The 17742-nt window shown below is 37.1% G+C and overlaps 1 protein-coding gene across 4 annotated transcripts in view; it reads right to left on the reverse strand.

Moving 5' to 3' along the window:
* Positions 1 to 17742, reverse strand: part of Vinc (vinculin) — a 413074-nt gene that overhangs the window by 323960 nt on the left and 71372 nt on the right. For all 4 annotated transcript variants that reach the window (XM_067141297.2, XM_067141296.2, XM_067141293.2 and 1 more), the window contains exon 3: positions 14845 to 14990. In XM_067141297.2, the coding sequence (XP_066997398.2) occupies positions 14845 to 14990 (146 nt within the window). The remainder of the gene's footprint in view (positions 1 to 14844; positions 14991 to 17742) is intronic.

Here is a 17742-nt window from a genome sequence, read left to right on the forward strand (position 1 = left end):
AGTGTCTTTGTGTACGGTAACCCTCTTAAACATTTAACCAAATGGCAGGTTTCATTTCTGTTAGAGCATAGTAGGATAAATTAGTACTAATAATAATCTGTCTATGCATTTAACTTTGTTAGTAATCCTTGAGTAGTTCTTGCAAATTTCAAACTTTAGGCCTAACTGCAATTTTCATTTCTATTTGTGCGTAGTAATAAGTAGGGGGTGGATTTCTATGACCTAGAAATGTATGAAATATTTATGCATTTATGACCTAAAAACATAAAAATATGACCTATAAAATTCAAAATATGACTTAATGAATAGCACCTACGTTACACAGAAACACTTTTATTACGATTGCTACAGGCTGCAATTGATTTAGAGTTTAAAAAGTTTTAATTCTTTGAAATCTTTAACCCAAAATCAACTAAAATGATGAATATTTCATGAACTCGTTAAGGTTACACTGCATACTCCTAGGCAACGACGGACTCTGTGGAAAACAAACACTACAGTTACTTTCACTGTTCAATATTCAATCAGTTTTAATTTATATACAAAACATATGTTATTTGAATGAAACTTTCATACCTGATCTAGTCTCCATTATCAGAATTGTTGCAATTTATGACCACATGCATCTTAAGATTGTTGAATGAGAATCCCCTCCTGTTGTCGCTGTGTATCGTCTTGTGGCAAGAAAAACTTCTTTCGACAGCACATGTTACGGGAGCGTACTTGAACAGAGTTAAATCACTTGGAGGAAATTCCTGGGAATCGCCAGATGAAGAGTTTCCACAAAGAATGTCACTTATTCCACGCAGGTACACAAGTCCGCTATTTTTTTCCAGTACGGTACATTTTCTAATTTTCTAGACACCCTAGATGCTATTGTTCCTTTCGCATGCTTTAATTTCTGTTCAATGCACTTTACAACATCCAGTGCATAGCTTAGTTCTGCACCTGAAACTTCCAGTTGCGTGATTGCTCCAGATAAAGAATTAAAATTGGACTTTATGTAAGCCAGGTCCGCTTTTAATGTAGTGCTTGAAAATAAATGTTGAGTGGTTTTTATGGAGGACGATTCTGCAGTATCAAAAGACTTCACAATCTTCTCCACGGCATCTTAAGTTGTTGCAATAGTACACTACAGCATCAAGCCAAGTCCCCCATTGCGTTATAACTGGCTTGGGAGGTAGGGGTAGTGAAGGTGCTTCTCCTTGAAATTTCTGAACACGAAGTGGAGCTTTGACAAACACTTTCTTACAGTTCGATATTAATTTATCAACTTCAGGGTACCTACTTCTAACTTCTTCAGCTGCCCTATGCAAGGCATGTGCAAGACATGTCACATGTACCATTTTCGGGTATAGCATTTTAAGTCCCAAGGCTGCCTTCACCATGTACGGAGCAGCGTCAGTTACAGATAGAAAAATGTGCTCTCTCTTTGCCCCGTTTGGCCACAACAGAATCATTGAATTGTCGAAGAGAACTGCAATGGTGGAATGGTTTGTCTTCTCTAGCACTTCACATGTCAGGAGGAACGTATCTCCAGGCCTGTCTTCCTTCAGCGTGCCAACGATCACATTTGCTACGTATCTTCCATCCACATCTGTGGTCTCGTCTATTGAAACCCATATCTTACTGTCTCCCACGCCACGCCTTATTATATCCAACATCTCTTCATAACAAGGGGTCAGATAGTCCTTCCTGAGAGTAGATTCGTTGGGAACAGGATGCTTTGTGTATTTTTCGGGAAACTGTCTGAAGCTTCGGCTGTTAAGTTTCTTTGAAGGAATATTAGATGAAACCATCATCTTGCAGAGATCTTGTGAAAATTGTGAACACTGTGCACTTGATGTTGGGGTTTTGAATAGCAGACGTTGCCTATTTTCGAGTGCAGAATATCTAGTTACACAATTCTTATGTTTTACAGTATTACAGTGTTGTTGCACAGAGAAGCGTTTTTTGGCAGTAACTTTTACCTCACACAATTTACAGAATAATATCACTCCATCCGTACTGAATATGTTTTCACCAAACTCGCGAACAAAACTTCGCAACTTTCCACAAATTGAGACTTTCGTTTTAGGCATATTGAAAGGAACCGAATGACTGAAGGTCCCTAATGACTAAGGTCATTCAGTGTGTTGAAGGTGGAAGAGGGAAGGGCGAAGGAGAGAGATAAGACCAATGACAAATAACTGCAGAATTACCTCTGCTTCCATGTAAACAATAGCCCGGTTTCCACGAATTGACCCAGCTAGCAAACAATAGCTCCTACCTGTTAGAAACATTCCGTACACTACTTTAGAATGGTTCTTCACTAGTATATTCCACTCTGTCCCAAAAAATAACTTCTAGAGCTTATTCTGACTTTTATAAATCTAAATTCAAATGTAACTTACCAAAATATGCCGTTATGATATTTTGTTCAAAATATGCCATAATACTTATGAAAGCCTAAATATGCATTTATATGCCCAATAAAACCTGTTTAATTTTGATTATCATGCTCGGAAACGTGTTGAAAATACAAGACTATAAGATATAATGTTAAGGGAAAGATATGACTTGTCATAGAAATCTGCCCCCTAGTAATAAGCTACTGTAATTAGGATATGTCCCAATGTACTTTAAAAATTATCGTAGTGTACTGTAGTAACTAAATAGAAATTAGAGTGCTTATTCTATTATTTTCAGTAGTCTTGCAAATTTCAAACTTTAATTGTAATTCACACTTCTGTTTGTGCTTAGTAATAACCTGTTGTAATCAGGATATGCCTTAACGTAGTTTAAAATTACTGTAGTGTATTGTAGTATTTGAACGTAGTCTGAACGTAGTTTAAAATTATTGTAATGTATTATAGCTTAGTATCATATTAGAAATTAGTGTGTTTATTATATTACTGTAAAATATTTGTGTAGTGTAGTATCACAGTATCTGCAGTAACTCTCTTACTAGAACTCTGTTGTAGTAATTAGGGTAGACTTAACTGCAGTTTAGAATTGTGTAATTCTTGCGAATTACTTTTGGTTTTCAGTAATTAATAGCAATTTTCATTCTCTTAGGCTGTTGTAGAAAAAATTTTTGTACAACTACGCAGTAGTGTAGTAGTAGCCTATATTAATACCTTATTGTCGTGTGATCTTTGTGAACTATCCTAGACAATATTTTATTTCCTTTCATTTTTATTTTGCACAGAATAAGTTATTTTATTTTCCCTTTTATTTTCATTATTCCATAAAGAGTGGCTATGGAGTGCAAGTGTAGGAACTGTGGGTGTGGCCAGGCATTAAGGAGTATGAGGGAGGAGATGGAGAGTTTGAGGGAGATAATTAGGATTCTCTCAGAGGACAGGAAGGAAAGTAGGCCTCCCTCAAAAAATTTACAAATACAGTAGGTGTATAAGAGGGATGGGACGGAAAGGGGGAAATTGTAGAAGAGAAGTGGCCTAATGTTTTAAGGGGAAGGAGATAGCAGGCTAAGGGCTCTATTCCGGATCAGAATTCAGGACAGGTGTCTGTGAGTAATCGGTACGAGTCACTGCAGGTAGAACAACCGAGGGAAAATGAGGAACAGGGAACTCTTGCTAAGAAGTGTGGTAGTAGGAGGAAGGGAAAAGGTAGGAGAGGGCAATATGGAGTATTGGATAGGAAAAGACAGGTGGAACAGGGTCATGGGAGGGAGAAAAGGGAGGAGGAAGTGGCTTCTGCAGCAGTCAGGAAAGATAGGACTGACCAGGAGGGGAGAGGATCAAATGAGGTGGGCAGGTTGAGGCTCTGGTCATGCGGGATTCCATTGTTAGACATGTGGGGAAAGTATGTGGAGGAAAGGGAACCAGGGTAGAGTGTTTTCCAGGAATTAGGTTGAGGCAGATGTTGAGGAAAGCAGAAGAGAAGGATGAGGGAAAGGAGAAGGTGGTAGTGTTTCACGTTGATAGTAATGTAAGACAAGCAGGTGTACGTACCACCATAGTTGGGGATGTGTGGGATCTGGTAAATGCAACATGGGTGCAGTTTAAGGAAGCAGAGATTGTTATCAGTGGAATACTGTGTAGGAGGACTACTGACTAGAAGGTGATTAGGGATTTGAATGAGACTATGGAGTGGGTATGTGGGAAACGGAGTGAGATTTCTAGATCCTAATGGGTTAGTAGGAGATAGGGATCTGCGCTCAGATGGCCTCCACTTAAACCGCAGTGGTACATATAAGTTAGGAAAATTGTTTAGCACGGTTATAGTGTCCCCTTCAAATTTGGCCTACAATGAACATTTTATTGTGTGTGGAAATAAGAGGCAACCATTCCTTTATTAAGGGTGATATATTTCAAGTTCAGTCTTACACAGTTGTGTTAGCATGCATAGAATCGTTTTTTTACAGGCCGGGGGAGCAGTATTGATTTTTCAATCGACCAATCAGCTGTGTCATGTGATCTACTTGGGAAATTTCAAGGCCAGGCTAATTAACAGCGCATGTGGAATATTCTGGAGACTGTGATATCTAGAATTATAGTAACCTATCAGGTGCAAGTACGACGTCCAATTACGAGACGATATTGTGACACACCCACCTGGTAAATGCTTAAATACCCGTGTTTTACGAACAAACGCTTTCTTATACTCTGATTTTACGATATTCTTATTCTAGGATACTCTGATATTCTGATAGTCGTCGAGTAAAGCAGATTTTCAAGAGCTAAGTTACGTACTGTTCTTCAAGAAATTCAACGTGGTTGTGTGTGGAAACACAGACAAAAATTCTGTGTTAGTTTCAGCTTTCACCTTATCAAGAAAGAAGAGGACCACAACATGTTCGAGACTCTTCGCCAGGATGTTTCAACTACCATCCGAAGGAGAAACCTACATTACTGATCTGGACTTGGCTGTCGACATGGAGAATTAAGATGTAGGCATTATCTAACATGGGGAGATAACGACTGGAGCAGATTACCATCAACATGCAAGCGAGCAGATTCAGAACATGGACGGAGATCCACTTCCATCAGAAATGTAAGTACCATTTTATAATGTTTTTCCTGTTCATCTTTGTAGAAATAATACTTATTCATTAGTGGTAGTATTTCTATTAGATTAGTAATTTTTGATGATATTTCCATTCTTCTTTCACATGGGTAATGGTAGTGTTATTACGTTGTGAGTGTATGAGTTATTGGATTCTATTAGAGTAGTTAGACTGTATGTGTCTTCTATTATAATTCTGAATGTCCCAACCAACAGTTTAGTGTACTATTTAAAAATCACTGATGTCACCGATAAAAGATGATTGTTTTTGAGAGGATAGTTTCAGATGTCGAACTCGTGTGGGACAGATTTACGGCATATTTAATACATTGAATTTTAGTGTAAATTTCACCTCACGTATTTCACTGGATTTATATGAGTTAGTATCATCAGATTCATTGTCGAACTCAGATTTTTGTGGAAGTAATATCCAGCGCTAATAATAATAATCTTAATAATAATAATAATGAAATTATAGCTCGGGTTAAACTAAAGATTAAGGGTCATGAGTTTAAATGTTACTTGTACTTATTGTGAAATGTTTGATATGTACTCAATTAAGAGGAATACGCATCTGGAATACGGCAAAATCCCGAGGGATTAATTATTGGATTTATTTGGGAAGTATGTATTTGGTGAACCATGACTTCTGCAAATGTTGGCTTCTGCAAATATTGGAGCACGTGTTAAATGATGTGTGTAAGATTTAAAGTAATAATAATATTATTGTGACTCATGAACCGCAGGTTCGATGGTGTTAATGTTTGACCTGTATTATGTGCGTGTTTGTAGTCGACAATTCTTCTGAATATTGAACCGATGATATTCCTATTGATCAACGTTGTGAGAACTTTGTTATTTCTGAATGAGTGATTGCCCATATTTTATCACATTTCTGTGAGGGTCGTGAGTTGATATTTGACCGATACCGTCATCACTAAAATTCCATGAGTAGGGAATAACAACCAGAATTTAATATTCAAATTCTAGAATCCGCTTATAATATATGTAAATAATATTTGTGTATCATTTGTATGAGTGTTGAGTGAGTGTTGTAGTTAATAACATTTGTTTCTGTGATTTATTGAAATGTGGTTCTGACGTGGCCACATGTTCACCATGTTGAGCCCAGGTTATTGTCAGCGTTGTTTAAGATGATTTATTTTGTGTTGATTTAAACCTTTAGTGAATTTTATTTAAAATTTACATTAAAGTAACATTAAGGTACCAGTCATGAATGAATAAGTGTGTAATATTTCATATGTGAGGGCAAAGCTCCCGAATTTGTAAAGGTTATTAATTTCATTTTTGAGGCGTCAGATAATGTGAATTGAGTAATATCATGTATTATTGAGTGAAATTTAAAAGGAGTTTCGTGGAAATAACAATTATGAGAATGTAATTTAATGGAGATAAGTCTTTAATAGAAATGCTTTCATAAAATTTTATAATAAATATTTGAAGCATAGTTCAGGGGAACTCACGCTAGATAGATGTAACAATGTTAATGAAATTTATCCACAAGAAGGACGACTTTGTTATATTTCTGATAGATTTATGTGAAGTTAATGACGCCACAATTAATTAATTTCTTCAGAATACATGAAGTTTCTTTGTGTGAATGTAGATGTTATTACGATAACACATGAAAGTATAAGATAGTCTAGGATAGCCCAGGATGGCATAGATGAAATTATAGAGACATGGAAAGCTCATTGAACTTAATTTCTTATAAATTGTCAATAATCCCACCATTTTTTAAGAGGAGATTTTCCCAGCATAATTTAATAATCTTTATTCAAGACGGATGTAGGCTAATAAATATTTATTATGTATTTCAGTTAAATTCAAGCTTCGATATGAGTGGAGAACGACGGTGTTATATCTCAGGCAACTTGCAGAGAAGAAATTTGAGTAAAAATCCATCAAGATTTGTTTATTAAAATTTGTTAAATTTGTGTTTTGAGTGCTAGTTTTAAATAAATGTCAAACCTTTTGTTTTAAACGTTTTTTTGTGATTGTCATCAGTCCTTGCATCTTTCCTGCCTTCTTAAGGTAAGCAAAGCCTGACAGCGAACGGTCCACGTCTGGGACTTTCGCTCTCCGGCTGAGCCGACCGGGAATAAAGGGGGCAATATGGAGGTACATTCAGGGAAATGGGGTGGTCTGGAGAGCGTTTTGTTTTGGTTTTCTTTATAGTTTTTTTATCGTATGGCCTCAACTGCCGTGTGCAGACATTTCAATTTGATGCCATCTGCATGTCTGCTTGTCAATTTCGACGTTCCGTTTTACTCTAGGCCCACTAGATGGCAGACCAAGTAAACCGAAACTCTCTTGGGTGTCTATGGCTGAGATTTAATGAATTTTGTCGGGTAAACACCAAATGTGTCACCAGAGATCTTTTACATCCCAACATCGTACGACATCAGATATTGTAATAGGAGTTGAATCATGGCTGAGAAATGATATGAAGGATGCAGAAATATTCTCACGGAATTGGAGTGTGTTGCAGGTTATAAATTACATTTTCTTTGTCCGTATTGAAGATCTACTTGTGATACAAATTCTTATAATTTTGTTAATTACCACCTATTCAATACAATAAAAACGTAATATAAACTTACATATTTATTAAGATGTTGATATGGTACATGTTTCGCTCCTTTTTTGTGAGCATCATCAGCCAATTATTATTTACTTAAGGTTATATAATATCATGAAACAATTCTTTTGGATTAAGATTATGCCTATAAACCTGATTGACAAATCATATATTATTTTACAAGTTGTGTAAAAATAAAATTATGTCTTTAAGTTAAAACATATTTGTCTAAAATCTATCTAAGTCTAACATTTTATTGACGAAACTCATCTGGTGAACATCCTTTAAAATTATTTTCTTAAAAATAAAAAAAATTGAGATCTGGCTAATTGTATTGATTCGCCAGTATCCAGTATTCAGGAGATAGTAGGTTCGAACCCCACTGTCGGCAGCCCTGAAAATGGTTTTCCGTGGTTTCCCATTTTCACACCAGGCAAATGCTGGGGCTGTACCTTAATTAAGGCCACAGCCGCTTCCTTCCCACTCCTAGCCCTTTCCTATTACATCGTCGCCATAAGACCTATCTGTGTCGGTGCTACGTAAAGCAACTTGCAAAAAAAAAAATAATAATAAAATTGTATTGATTCAATGTTGCTTAACTTGTATGATTGTCGTTAAAACTTCGTTAACTATAGTGACAATTTTCTGCAGTTGATAATTGTCTATGTTATGGACATTTAACTTGTTCTCGTTGTTGCTGGAGTAACAATGTATTGGTATTAATTTTATATTGTCAATACGAGAATACTGTTTATGAACAAACTTGTTGATGAAACACTTTCTAATGTGATAAAAAATTTAAAATGTTCTCGTATGTTCCAAAATGGGCTTGTTGGTCTATTTTTCTTTCTGCTGCGTAATTGTCTAGTGTTACTCCTAGCCTCTTGTAGAGGCTAGGAGTAACACTAGACAATTACGCTTCGCCTACTCTAATTCTCTGAGAACTATTTTTTGGAAATATAGCAACCCATTCAGTCACTCTTTTGTCTAGTCCAATTGCGCTCATTTTTGCCAGTAGTCTCCCATGATCCACCCTATCAAATGCTTTAGACACATCAATCGCGATACAGTCCATTTGACCTCCTGAATCCTACAAGTTGAGCTTCAGTGGAATAACCTTTCCTAAAACCGAATTGCCTTCTATCAAACTAGTTATAATTTTGCAAACATGTCTAATATAATCAGAAAGAATGCCTTCCCAAAGCTTACATGCAACACATGTCAAACTTACTGGCCTGTAATTTTCAGCTTTATGTCCTTTCACCCTTTCCTTTATACACAGGGGCTACTATAGTAACTCTCCATTCATTTGGCATAGATCCTTCAACCAAACAATAATGAAATAAGTACTTCAGATATGGTACTATATCCCAAACCATTGTCTTTAGTATATCCCCAGAAATCTAATCAATTCCAGCTGCTTTTCTAGTTTTCAACTTTTGTATCTATTGTAAATGTCATTGTTATCATATGTAAATTTTAATACTTCTTTAGCATTAGTCTCCTCCTCTATCTGGACATTATCCTTGTAACCAACAATCTTTACATATTGCTGACTGAATACTTCTGCCTTTTGAAGATCCTCACATACACACTCCCCTTGTTCATTAATTATTCCTGGAATGTCCTTCTTGGAACCTGTTTCTGCCTTAAAATACCTATACATACCCTTCCATTTTTCACTAAAATTTGTATGACTGGCACTTATGCTTACCATCATGTTATCCTTAGCTGCCTTCTTTGCTAGATTCAATTTCCTAGTAAGTTCCTTCAATTTCTCCCTACTTCCACAGCCATTTCTAACTATTTCTTTCCAATCTGCACCTCCTTCTTAATCTCTTTATTTCTCTATTATAATAAGGTGGGTCCTTACAATTCCTTACAACCTTTAAAGGTAAAAACCTGTTTTCACATTCCTCAACAATTGCTTTAAACCAATCCCAGAGTCCGTTTACATTTTTATTTACCATCATCCACCGATCATAATTGCTTTTTAGAAACTGCCTCATGACTGCTTTATCAGCCACATGGTACTGCCTAACAGTCCTACTTTTAAGACCTTCCTTTCTATCACATTTTTTTTTAAGTACGACAAAAACAGCTTCATGATCACTAATACCATCTATTACTTCGGTTTCTCTATAGAGTTCATCTGGTTTTACCAGCACCACATCCAGGATATTTTCCCCTCTAATTGGTTCCATCACTTTCTGAATCAGCTTCCTTCCCATATTAACTTATTTGCCATTTGTTGGTCATGTTTCCTGTCATTCGCATTTCCTTCCCAACTGACACCTGGTAAATTCAGATCTCCCGCTACAATCACATTCCTTTCCATGTCGTTTCCCCACATAGCTGATTATCTTATCAAATAATTCTGAATCCGTGTCAGCGCTACCCTTTCCCGGTCTGTACTCTCCAAAGATATCAAGTTGCCTATTATCTTTAGAAATGAGCCTTACACCTGAAATTTCATGTTTCTCATCTTTAACTTTTTCGTAGCTTACAAATTCTTCTTTCACCAGAATGAATACTCCCCCACCCACCATTCCTATCCTATCTCTATGATACACACTCCAGTTCCGTGAGAAAATTTGTGCATCCATTATATCATTTCTCAGCCATGATTCAACTCCTATTACAATATCTGGTACGTATGTATCTATTAAATTACTTAATTCTATTCCTTTCCTTACAATACTTCTAAAGTTCCAACACTAAAATTTTTATGTCATGCCTACTTGATTTCCAGTTCCATTCCCTTATCACCACTCCCTAGGCCACCCCGTTTCCCTGAATGTACCTTGCTATAACCCTTCCAAACAAATTTCCTAACTTATATGTACCACTGCAGTTTAAGTGAAAGCCATCTGAGCGCAGATCACTATCTCCTATCCACCCATTAGGATCTAGAAATTTCACTCGCAGTTTCCCACAGACCCACTCCATAGTCTCATTTAAATCCCCAGTATCCCTCCCACACAATATTCCACTGATAACAATCTCCGCTTCCTTAAACTCCACCCGTGCTGCATTTACCAGATCCCACACATCTCCAACTATGTTGGGTGTGAGGTATGTGGACCATGGCATACGTTCGAAAACATGTCCCCCTAGTTTTCTTTGAACTGTGTGTTTGATATATAAATATCCTCATAAAAATAATTCAACCCCTTTTTTTCCGAAAACAAAAAATACATGTTACTTTATTTTTGAAAGAGATTAAAAATATCAGTTTATAAGTCCGTAATATGTTTTTGAGATATTCTGTAGATATGCTCATTTTAAAAATTCACCGTTTTTACACTTCCCCGTAAGTGGATTTTCAGGAAACAAATTATGCGTGTTTCTTTACTTTTACAGGAGATTCCAAATACCAATTTTCACATCTGTAACATTTTCAGTGTTAAATACATAAGTATCCCCATAAAAAGAATTCAACACTTTCTTCACTTCTTTTCACCCACCCCACCCCCTTAAGAGGATTTTCCGAAAACAAAAATATGTTTTTCTTTAAAGAAAATTCCAAATACAAATTTTCATGTCTATAACATCTTCAGTTTTTGAAACATCAGTATCCTAATAAAAATAATTCAACCCCTCTTGTGTTTTTTTCTGAAAACCAAAAAATATGTTACTTTATTTTTTAAAAAGATTGAAAATACCGATTTTCACATCTGTAATATGTCAAGTTCTTGAGATATGCTACTGTAGATATGCTCGTTTTAAAAATTCACTCCCCTTAAGTGGATTTTCCGAAAACAAATTATGCATGTTCGTATACCTTTAAAGAAGTTTCCAGATAGCAATTTTCATGTCCGTAACACGCTATGTTTGAGATATACTGTAGACATACTCATTTTAAAAATTAACCCCCTTTGTCACTCCAGTTCACCTACCCTCACGTAGATTTTTCCAAAAACAAAGAAATACGTGTTTCTTTATTTTTAGAGGAGATTCCAAATACCAATTTTCATGACTGTAACATCTTCAATTTTTGAGATATAAGTGTCCTCATAAAAGATATACAACCACTTTTTCACCATTTTCGTCCCTCTTAACAGGATTTTCCAAAAAACAAAAAAATATGTGTTACCTTATTTTTAACCCTAGATTACCAAGCTTGTCTATGAAGTATGCTCTCACTAAGCATTCGTCAACGAGACTACGGAAAAAAAAAACCTTCCATAAATCTTACAATTACTTTATTTAAAAGTTAATAATTAACCCAGCATGTAATAAATTCTATGTACTGACAGATTTTTCTATTTTCCACAAAGTCTTGTCATTTCAACACTCAGCACACATTGATTGGTGGTCACCGCACATGGCTCGATAGCAAACAGTACAATAAAACCATGTCATTCTTCGTAGCTTTGAGGGACAAAATGCAAATATTTTCTTTTTGCCAAGTTGTGCTTGGTCTGGCCTGTGTACTATACGATTTTCATTGAGGATCTTGCAGATCATACCACGTAATGACCGCTGCAAAGTGAGGTGAGGTCTAATCAGGTCACTGCTTAACTGCTGCGCGAATGCCTTTCTCGAGATAGGTTTTCCTCCCTTTCGGAGGATGTTGTGGCAGAACAAAATATATCTATTCACTAAGAACATATTGATCATAGTGAAGAATACACACAGAGGCCAGTGCTGGGTCATTCTACTGCAGTACATGCTGCAACACATTTTTATGAAAGAGTCTGTTGCACCTTTTGTTTCATTATAAAATTCAAATGCTGCAGGTTTGCCGCTGTTATCCCTTATTTCTATGTCCTTGTGAGTAGTGGATAGCAGAACAACAACTTTCCCTTGCTTTGGTTTTTACGATACAAGAGTTTTTGGTCCATCAAAACAAAACATCAACGTGCCGATTTTTCGCTTCTTCACTTCAAGGAGCTCAGGAGGTATCTCGCGTTTATTCTTTCTTATTGTTCCTACAACTGTCAGAGAGTATGGTGGTTTCAAAAGGTCTTCAGCCAATGGGACGGAGGTAAATCAATTATCCATGGTTGCATTCCTTACAGCTAATGAGAACGTAACAATGAAATTATATATTCCGATGTTAATAATGGAAGTACTCATTGTCACAGTGTGCAATAAGCTATTGTTTATTTTTAGAATGAATAAAATAAATAAATAAATAAATAGATAAATAAATGCTCAACTACATATAAAATATAAAAGTAACGTCACTAAGCATTCGTACCTCAGATGGGTTCCCTGTAGAAAAGGAATGAAGCAACGTACAGTGACACAATTGTTCTCTACTCACACAAAGGAAGCTAGAGAGAAAGTGAAGCAAATATCTTTGCTGTAGGGGGAAGGGGGTGCTATTAATATCCGCGCGCATCGTCCGGCAGACGAAAGCTTAGTAATCAACGGTTAAAAGAGATTCCAAATACCAACTTTCACGTCTTTGAACTGTTCAGTTTTTTAGATATAGATACACTCATTTTAAAAATTCAACCCCCTTTTCACCCTCTTAATGACAGAATATCCAAAAATCCTCCCTTAGTGAGCATTTACGTTGTAATATAAATGTATCCCCAAAATTTCATTTCTTTATGTCCAGTAGTTTTGGTTCTGCGATGATGAATCAGTCAGTCAGTCAGTCAGTCAGTCAGTCAGTCAGGACATGTTATTTTATACATAGGGTCGATGTATAAGTTCGTGCGGTATTTTTTTGGGTTGGCAACAATGTGGCGTGAAGGGATTGCTTATCCTTATTTTGTTGTTTTAACTGAGTTTGGAGTTTGTGTGTTGTGAAACACAGGTTTTCTTGATTGTGAACGTATTATTTGTATATATTTCAGACAAACGGATATGGAATGTCAAGTTGAGAAAAGTGAGCATTTCCGACACATTTTAATCTTTGAGTTTAGCCAAGGATCCAGTGCAGCAGGAGCTGCAAGAACAATTTGTGAAGTGTACAGGAATGAAGCAACTGCTGAAAGAAAAACACGAAAATGGTTTACCCGCTTTTGAGAAGGACGGTTTGACTTGTTTGATGATCCACGTTCTGGAAGACCTTCAGGATTTGACAAAAATCACTGGAATGAATTGCTTCATGAGAATCCTCGTCAAACAACGCTGGAAATGGTGCACGTTTTTAAATGTGATCAGTCAACTATTGTACACCATTTGCATTTGATGGATAAGGTACAGAAATTGGGTATATGGGTACCACACGTGCTAAGTGACAGTAACAAAAAATCAACGAGTAAACATCTGTTTGTCATTGCTTGCCCGGCATTGGTTGGCTTGTGATAGGCACGAAGCATTCTTTCGAACACTGTCACCAGTGACGAGAAATGGTGCCGGTATGTCAACATGAAGAAGAGGAAAGAGTGGCTCAGTCCATCAAAAAAAGCAACTCCCCGTGTCAAGAACAGTGCCCATCCACAAAAAATCATGTGTGTTTGGTGGAACAAAGATGGCATTCTTCACCATGAACTACTTCCGAAAAACGTAACAATTACCTCTGCTGTGTATAGTGACCAGCTTAGAAGGTTTTCTGTTGTTATCGACAACAAAAAACAACAACCAGTCTTATTGCTCCATGATAACGCTTGTCCGCACACAGCGCAACTGACCAAAGGTGTGATTGCTGAACTTGGCTGGGAAGCTCTTCCTCATTCTGCGTATTACTCTGACCTTGCCCCATCAACTTTCCATCTTTCCACTCTCTTTTTTTTAAAATGCTATTTGTTTTACGTCGCACCGACACAGATAGGTCTTATGGCGACGATGGGATAGGAAGGCCTGGGAAGGAAGCGGCCGTGGCCTTAATTAAGGTATAGCCCCAGCATTTGCCTGGTGTGAAAATGGGAAACCACGGAAAACCATCTTCAGGGCTGCGACAGTGGGGTTTGAACCCACTATATCCTGGATGCACGCTCACAGCCGCACGCCCATAACCACATGGCCAACTCGCCTGGTAATTCAGGCTAAATAGAACAAAAAACATTTAATAACAGATTTCACCCCCCAAAAGAAGATATGATTAGTTTCAACAGACTGAAAACCTCACAGTTTTAGATTATACATATCACAGTGCAAGTCCTAGAGCTTTTATGTAGCCTACTGTACATGTTCCTTCAAACTAAATGACGAGGTTCCATGATTTAGCTTTCTTTGCTAACAATTACGTAGTTCTCACGTAACAACTTTTCTACTTGAAAATGGATGATGTATCCGAAGATTAATATGAATAAAAGAAAGTTTTACTTTACCGTGCAGGTCCACTGAAGGGATCAACCTTAAGCATAGCAGAAGCTTCTTCTAGCAACTTGGATGCACCCTCAACTCGCACCAAGGCAGAAGGCATATCTTGTTTCAAAATGGCATCATCACTGCTGTTAATTGTTTCTCTACCAACCTAAAATGGAAAATACAACACACTTATGTTTTATTTATCACAATTTGGTTAAATATATGACCCATAATTATTCCTCTGATACCCACGCTTTGCATCAAATCTATGAATAACATATCCCATTGTTCATGAAAGAATTGTCAGTTATGTCCAACAGTTCACTGATAATTTTAGGACTGAAACATGATGCACATTTTATGGCAAAATCAAGGCAGCATTCAGTTGTTCATTCTACAGAAAAATACACTCTTATCTGAAGATTTTTCAGGATGCACGAAATAGAGAGTTACATGAAATTTTTAGAACTGCCACTGTGTTTAGTTCATTTTACTCTAAATTCCCATTCATCACCAAATGTCAATCAATCAATCAATCAATCAATACTGATCTGCATTTAGGGCAGTCGCCCAGGTGGCAGATTCCCTATCTGTTGCTTTCCTAGCCTTTTTCGAAATGATTTCAAAGAAATTTGAAATTTATTGAACATCTCCCTTGGTAAGTTATTCCAATCCCTAACTCCCCTTCCTATAAATGAATATTTGCCCCAGTTTGTCCTCTTGAATTCCAACTTTATCTTCATATTGTGATCTTTCCTACTTTTATAAACGCCATTCAAACCTATTCGTCTACTAATGTCATTCCACGCCACCTCTCCGCTGACAGCTCGGAACATACCACTTATGATGTAGATGTTGATTCCCATGGGGAACCTAAATTATTTGTCCCGAATGAGTAAATTTATAATACCAATATAATGGTCCGTTATTGGACATTATAAATTTTCCAGCTAACTCATTCTACATCATATGATGGCCTAATTTAGGTTCCCCATGGGAATCAACATCTACATCATATGATGGCCAGGCAGGCATCTATTTTTGGAAATGAGACATAGCTCTCATAGTGCATTGGCACTGCTGGTGGCTTCAAATAGCCTATGCAGTGGCCTCCACGGTATGCACTAGCCTTGCGTCTTGGGTGGTGTGCTAAGTCCCAACTGACGAGCCTAACTTAGCACACGAGGGCGAAACGCAGGCAACCAAGAATGAGTTAGCTGGAAAATTTATAATGTCCAATAACGGACCATTATATTGGTATTACATACCACTTAGTCGAGCAACTCCTCTTCTTTCTCTCAATTCTTCCCAACCCAAACATTGCAACATTTTTGTAACGCTACTCGTTTGTCGGAAATCACCCAGAACAAATCAAGCTGCTTTTCTTTGGATTTTTTCCAGTTCTTGAATCAGGTAATCCTGGTGAGGGTCCCATACACTGGAACCATACTCTAGTTGGGGTCTTACCAGAGACTTACATGCACTCTCCTTTACATCCTTACTACAACCCCTAAACACCCTCATAACCATGTGCAGAGATCGGTACCCTTTATTTACAATCCCATTTATGTGATTACCCCAGTGAATATCTTTCCTTATATTAACACCTAGATACTTACAATGATCCCCAAAAGGAACTTTCACCCCATCAACGCAGTAATTAAAACTGAGAGGACTTTTCCTATTTGTGAAACTCACAACCTGACTTTTAGCCCCGTTTATCAACATACCATTGCCTGCTGTCCATCTCACAACATTTTCGAGGTCACGTTGCAGTTGCTGACAACCTTGTAACTTATTTATCACTCTATAGAGAATAACATCATCCGCAAAAAGCCTTACCTCCGATTCCACTCCTTTACTCATATCATTTATATATATAAGAAAACATAAAGGTCCGATAACACTGCCCTGAGGAACTCCCCTCTCAACTATTACAGGGTCAGACAAAGCTTCACCTACTCTAACTCTCTGAGATCTATTTTCTAGAAATATAGCAACCCATTCAGTCACTCTTTTGTCTAGTCCAATTGCACTCATTTTTGCCAGTAGTCTCCCATGATCCACCCTATCAAATGCTTTAGACATGTCAATCGCGATACAGTCCATTTGACCTCCAGAATCCAAGATATCTGCTATATCTTGCTGGAATCCTACAAGTTGAGCTTCAGTGGAACAACCTTTCCTAAAACCGAATTGCCTTCTATTGAACCAGTTATTAATTTCACAAACATGTCTAATATAATCAGAAAGAATGCCTTCCCAAAGCTTACATACAATGCATGTCAAACTTACTGGCCTGTAATTTTCAGCTTTATGTCTATCACCCTTTCCTTTATACACAGGGGCTACTATAGTAACTCTCCATTCATCTGGTATAGCTCCTTCGACCAAACAATAATCAAATAAGTACTTCAGATATGGTACTATATTCCAACCCATTGTCTTTAGTATATCCCCAGAAATCTGATCAATTCCAGCCGCTTTTCTAGTTTTCAACTTTTGTATCTTATTGTAAATGTCATTGTTATCATATGTAAATTTTAATACTTCTTTGGCCTTAGTCTGTTCCTCTATCTCGACATTATCCTTGTAACCAACAATCTTTACATACTGCTGACTGAATACTTCTGCCTTTTGAAGATCCTCACATACACACTCCCCTTGTTCATTAATTATTCCTGGAATGTCCTTCTTGTCTGATGCCAATATATTCAAGGTAGATATTCACCCTTGTGCATCAACTAATGTATGTTGGAGAACATGCATCATGGTGTCCATAACTATGTACACCCAATTGCAAGAAAAATTGCACAAGCAAAACAAACAGTGGAAAGACATCATAAGCTTGTAGACTGTTGCATCACCGATTCCACTTCTGTGTCAATTGCATTCATGGAAGACACCCAGGAGGGTAA

This window comes from Anabrus simplex, chromosome 2 (genome assembly GCF_040414725.1).
Source record: "Anabrus simplex isolate iqAnaSimp1 chromosome 2, ASM4041472v1, whole genome shotgun sequence".
Lineage (NCBI taxonomy): Eukaryota > Metazoa > Arthropoda > Insecta > Orthoptera > Tettigoniidae > Anabrus > Anabrus simplex.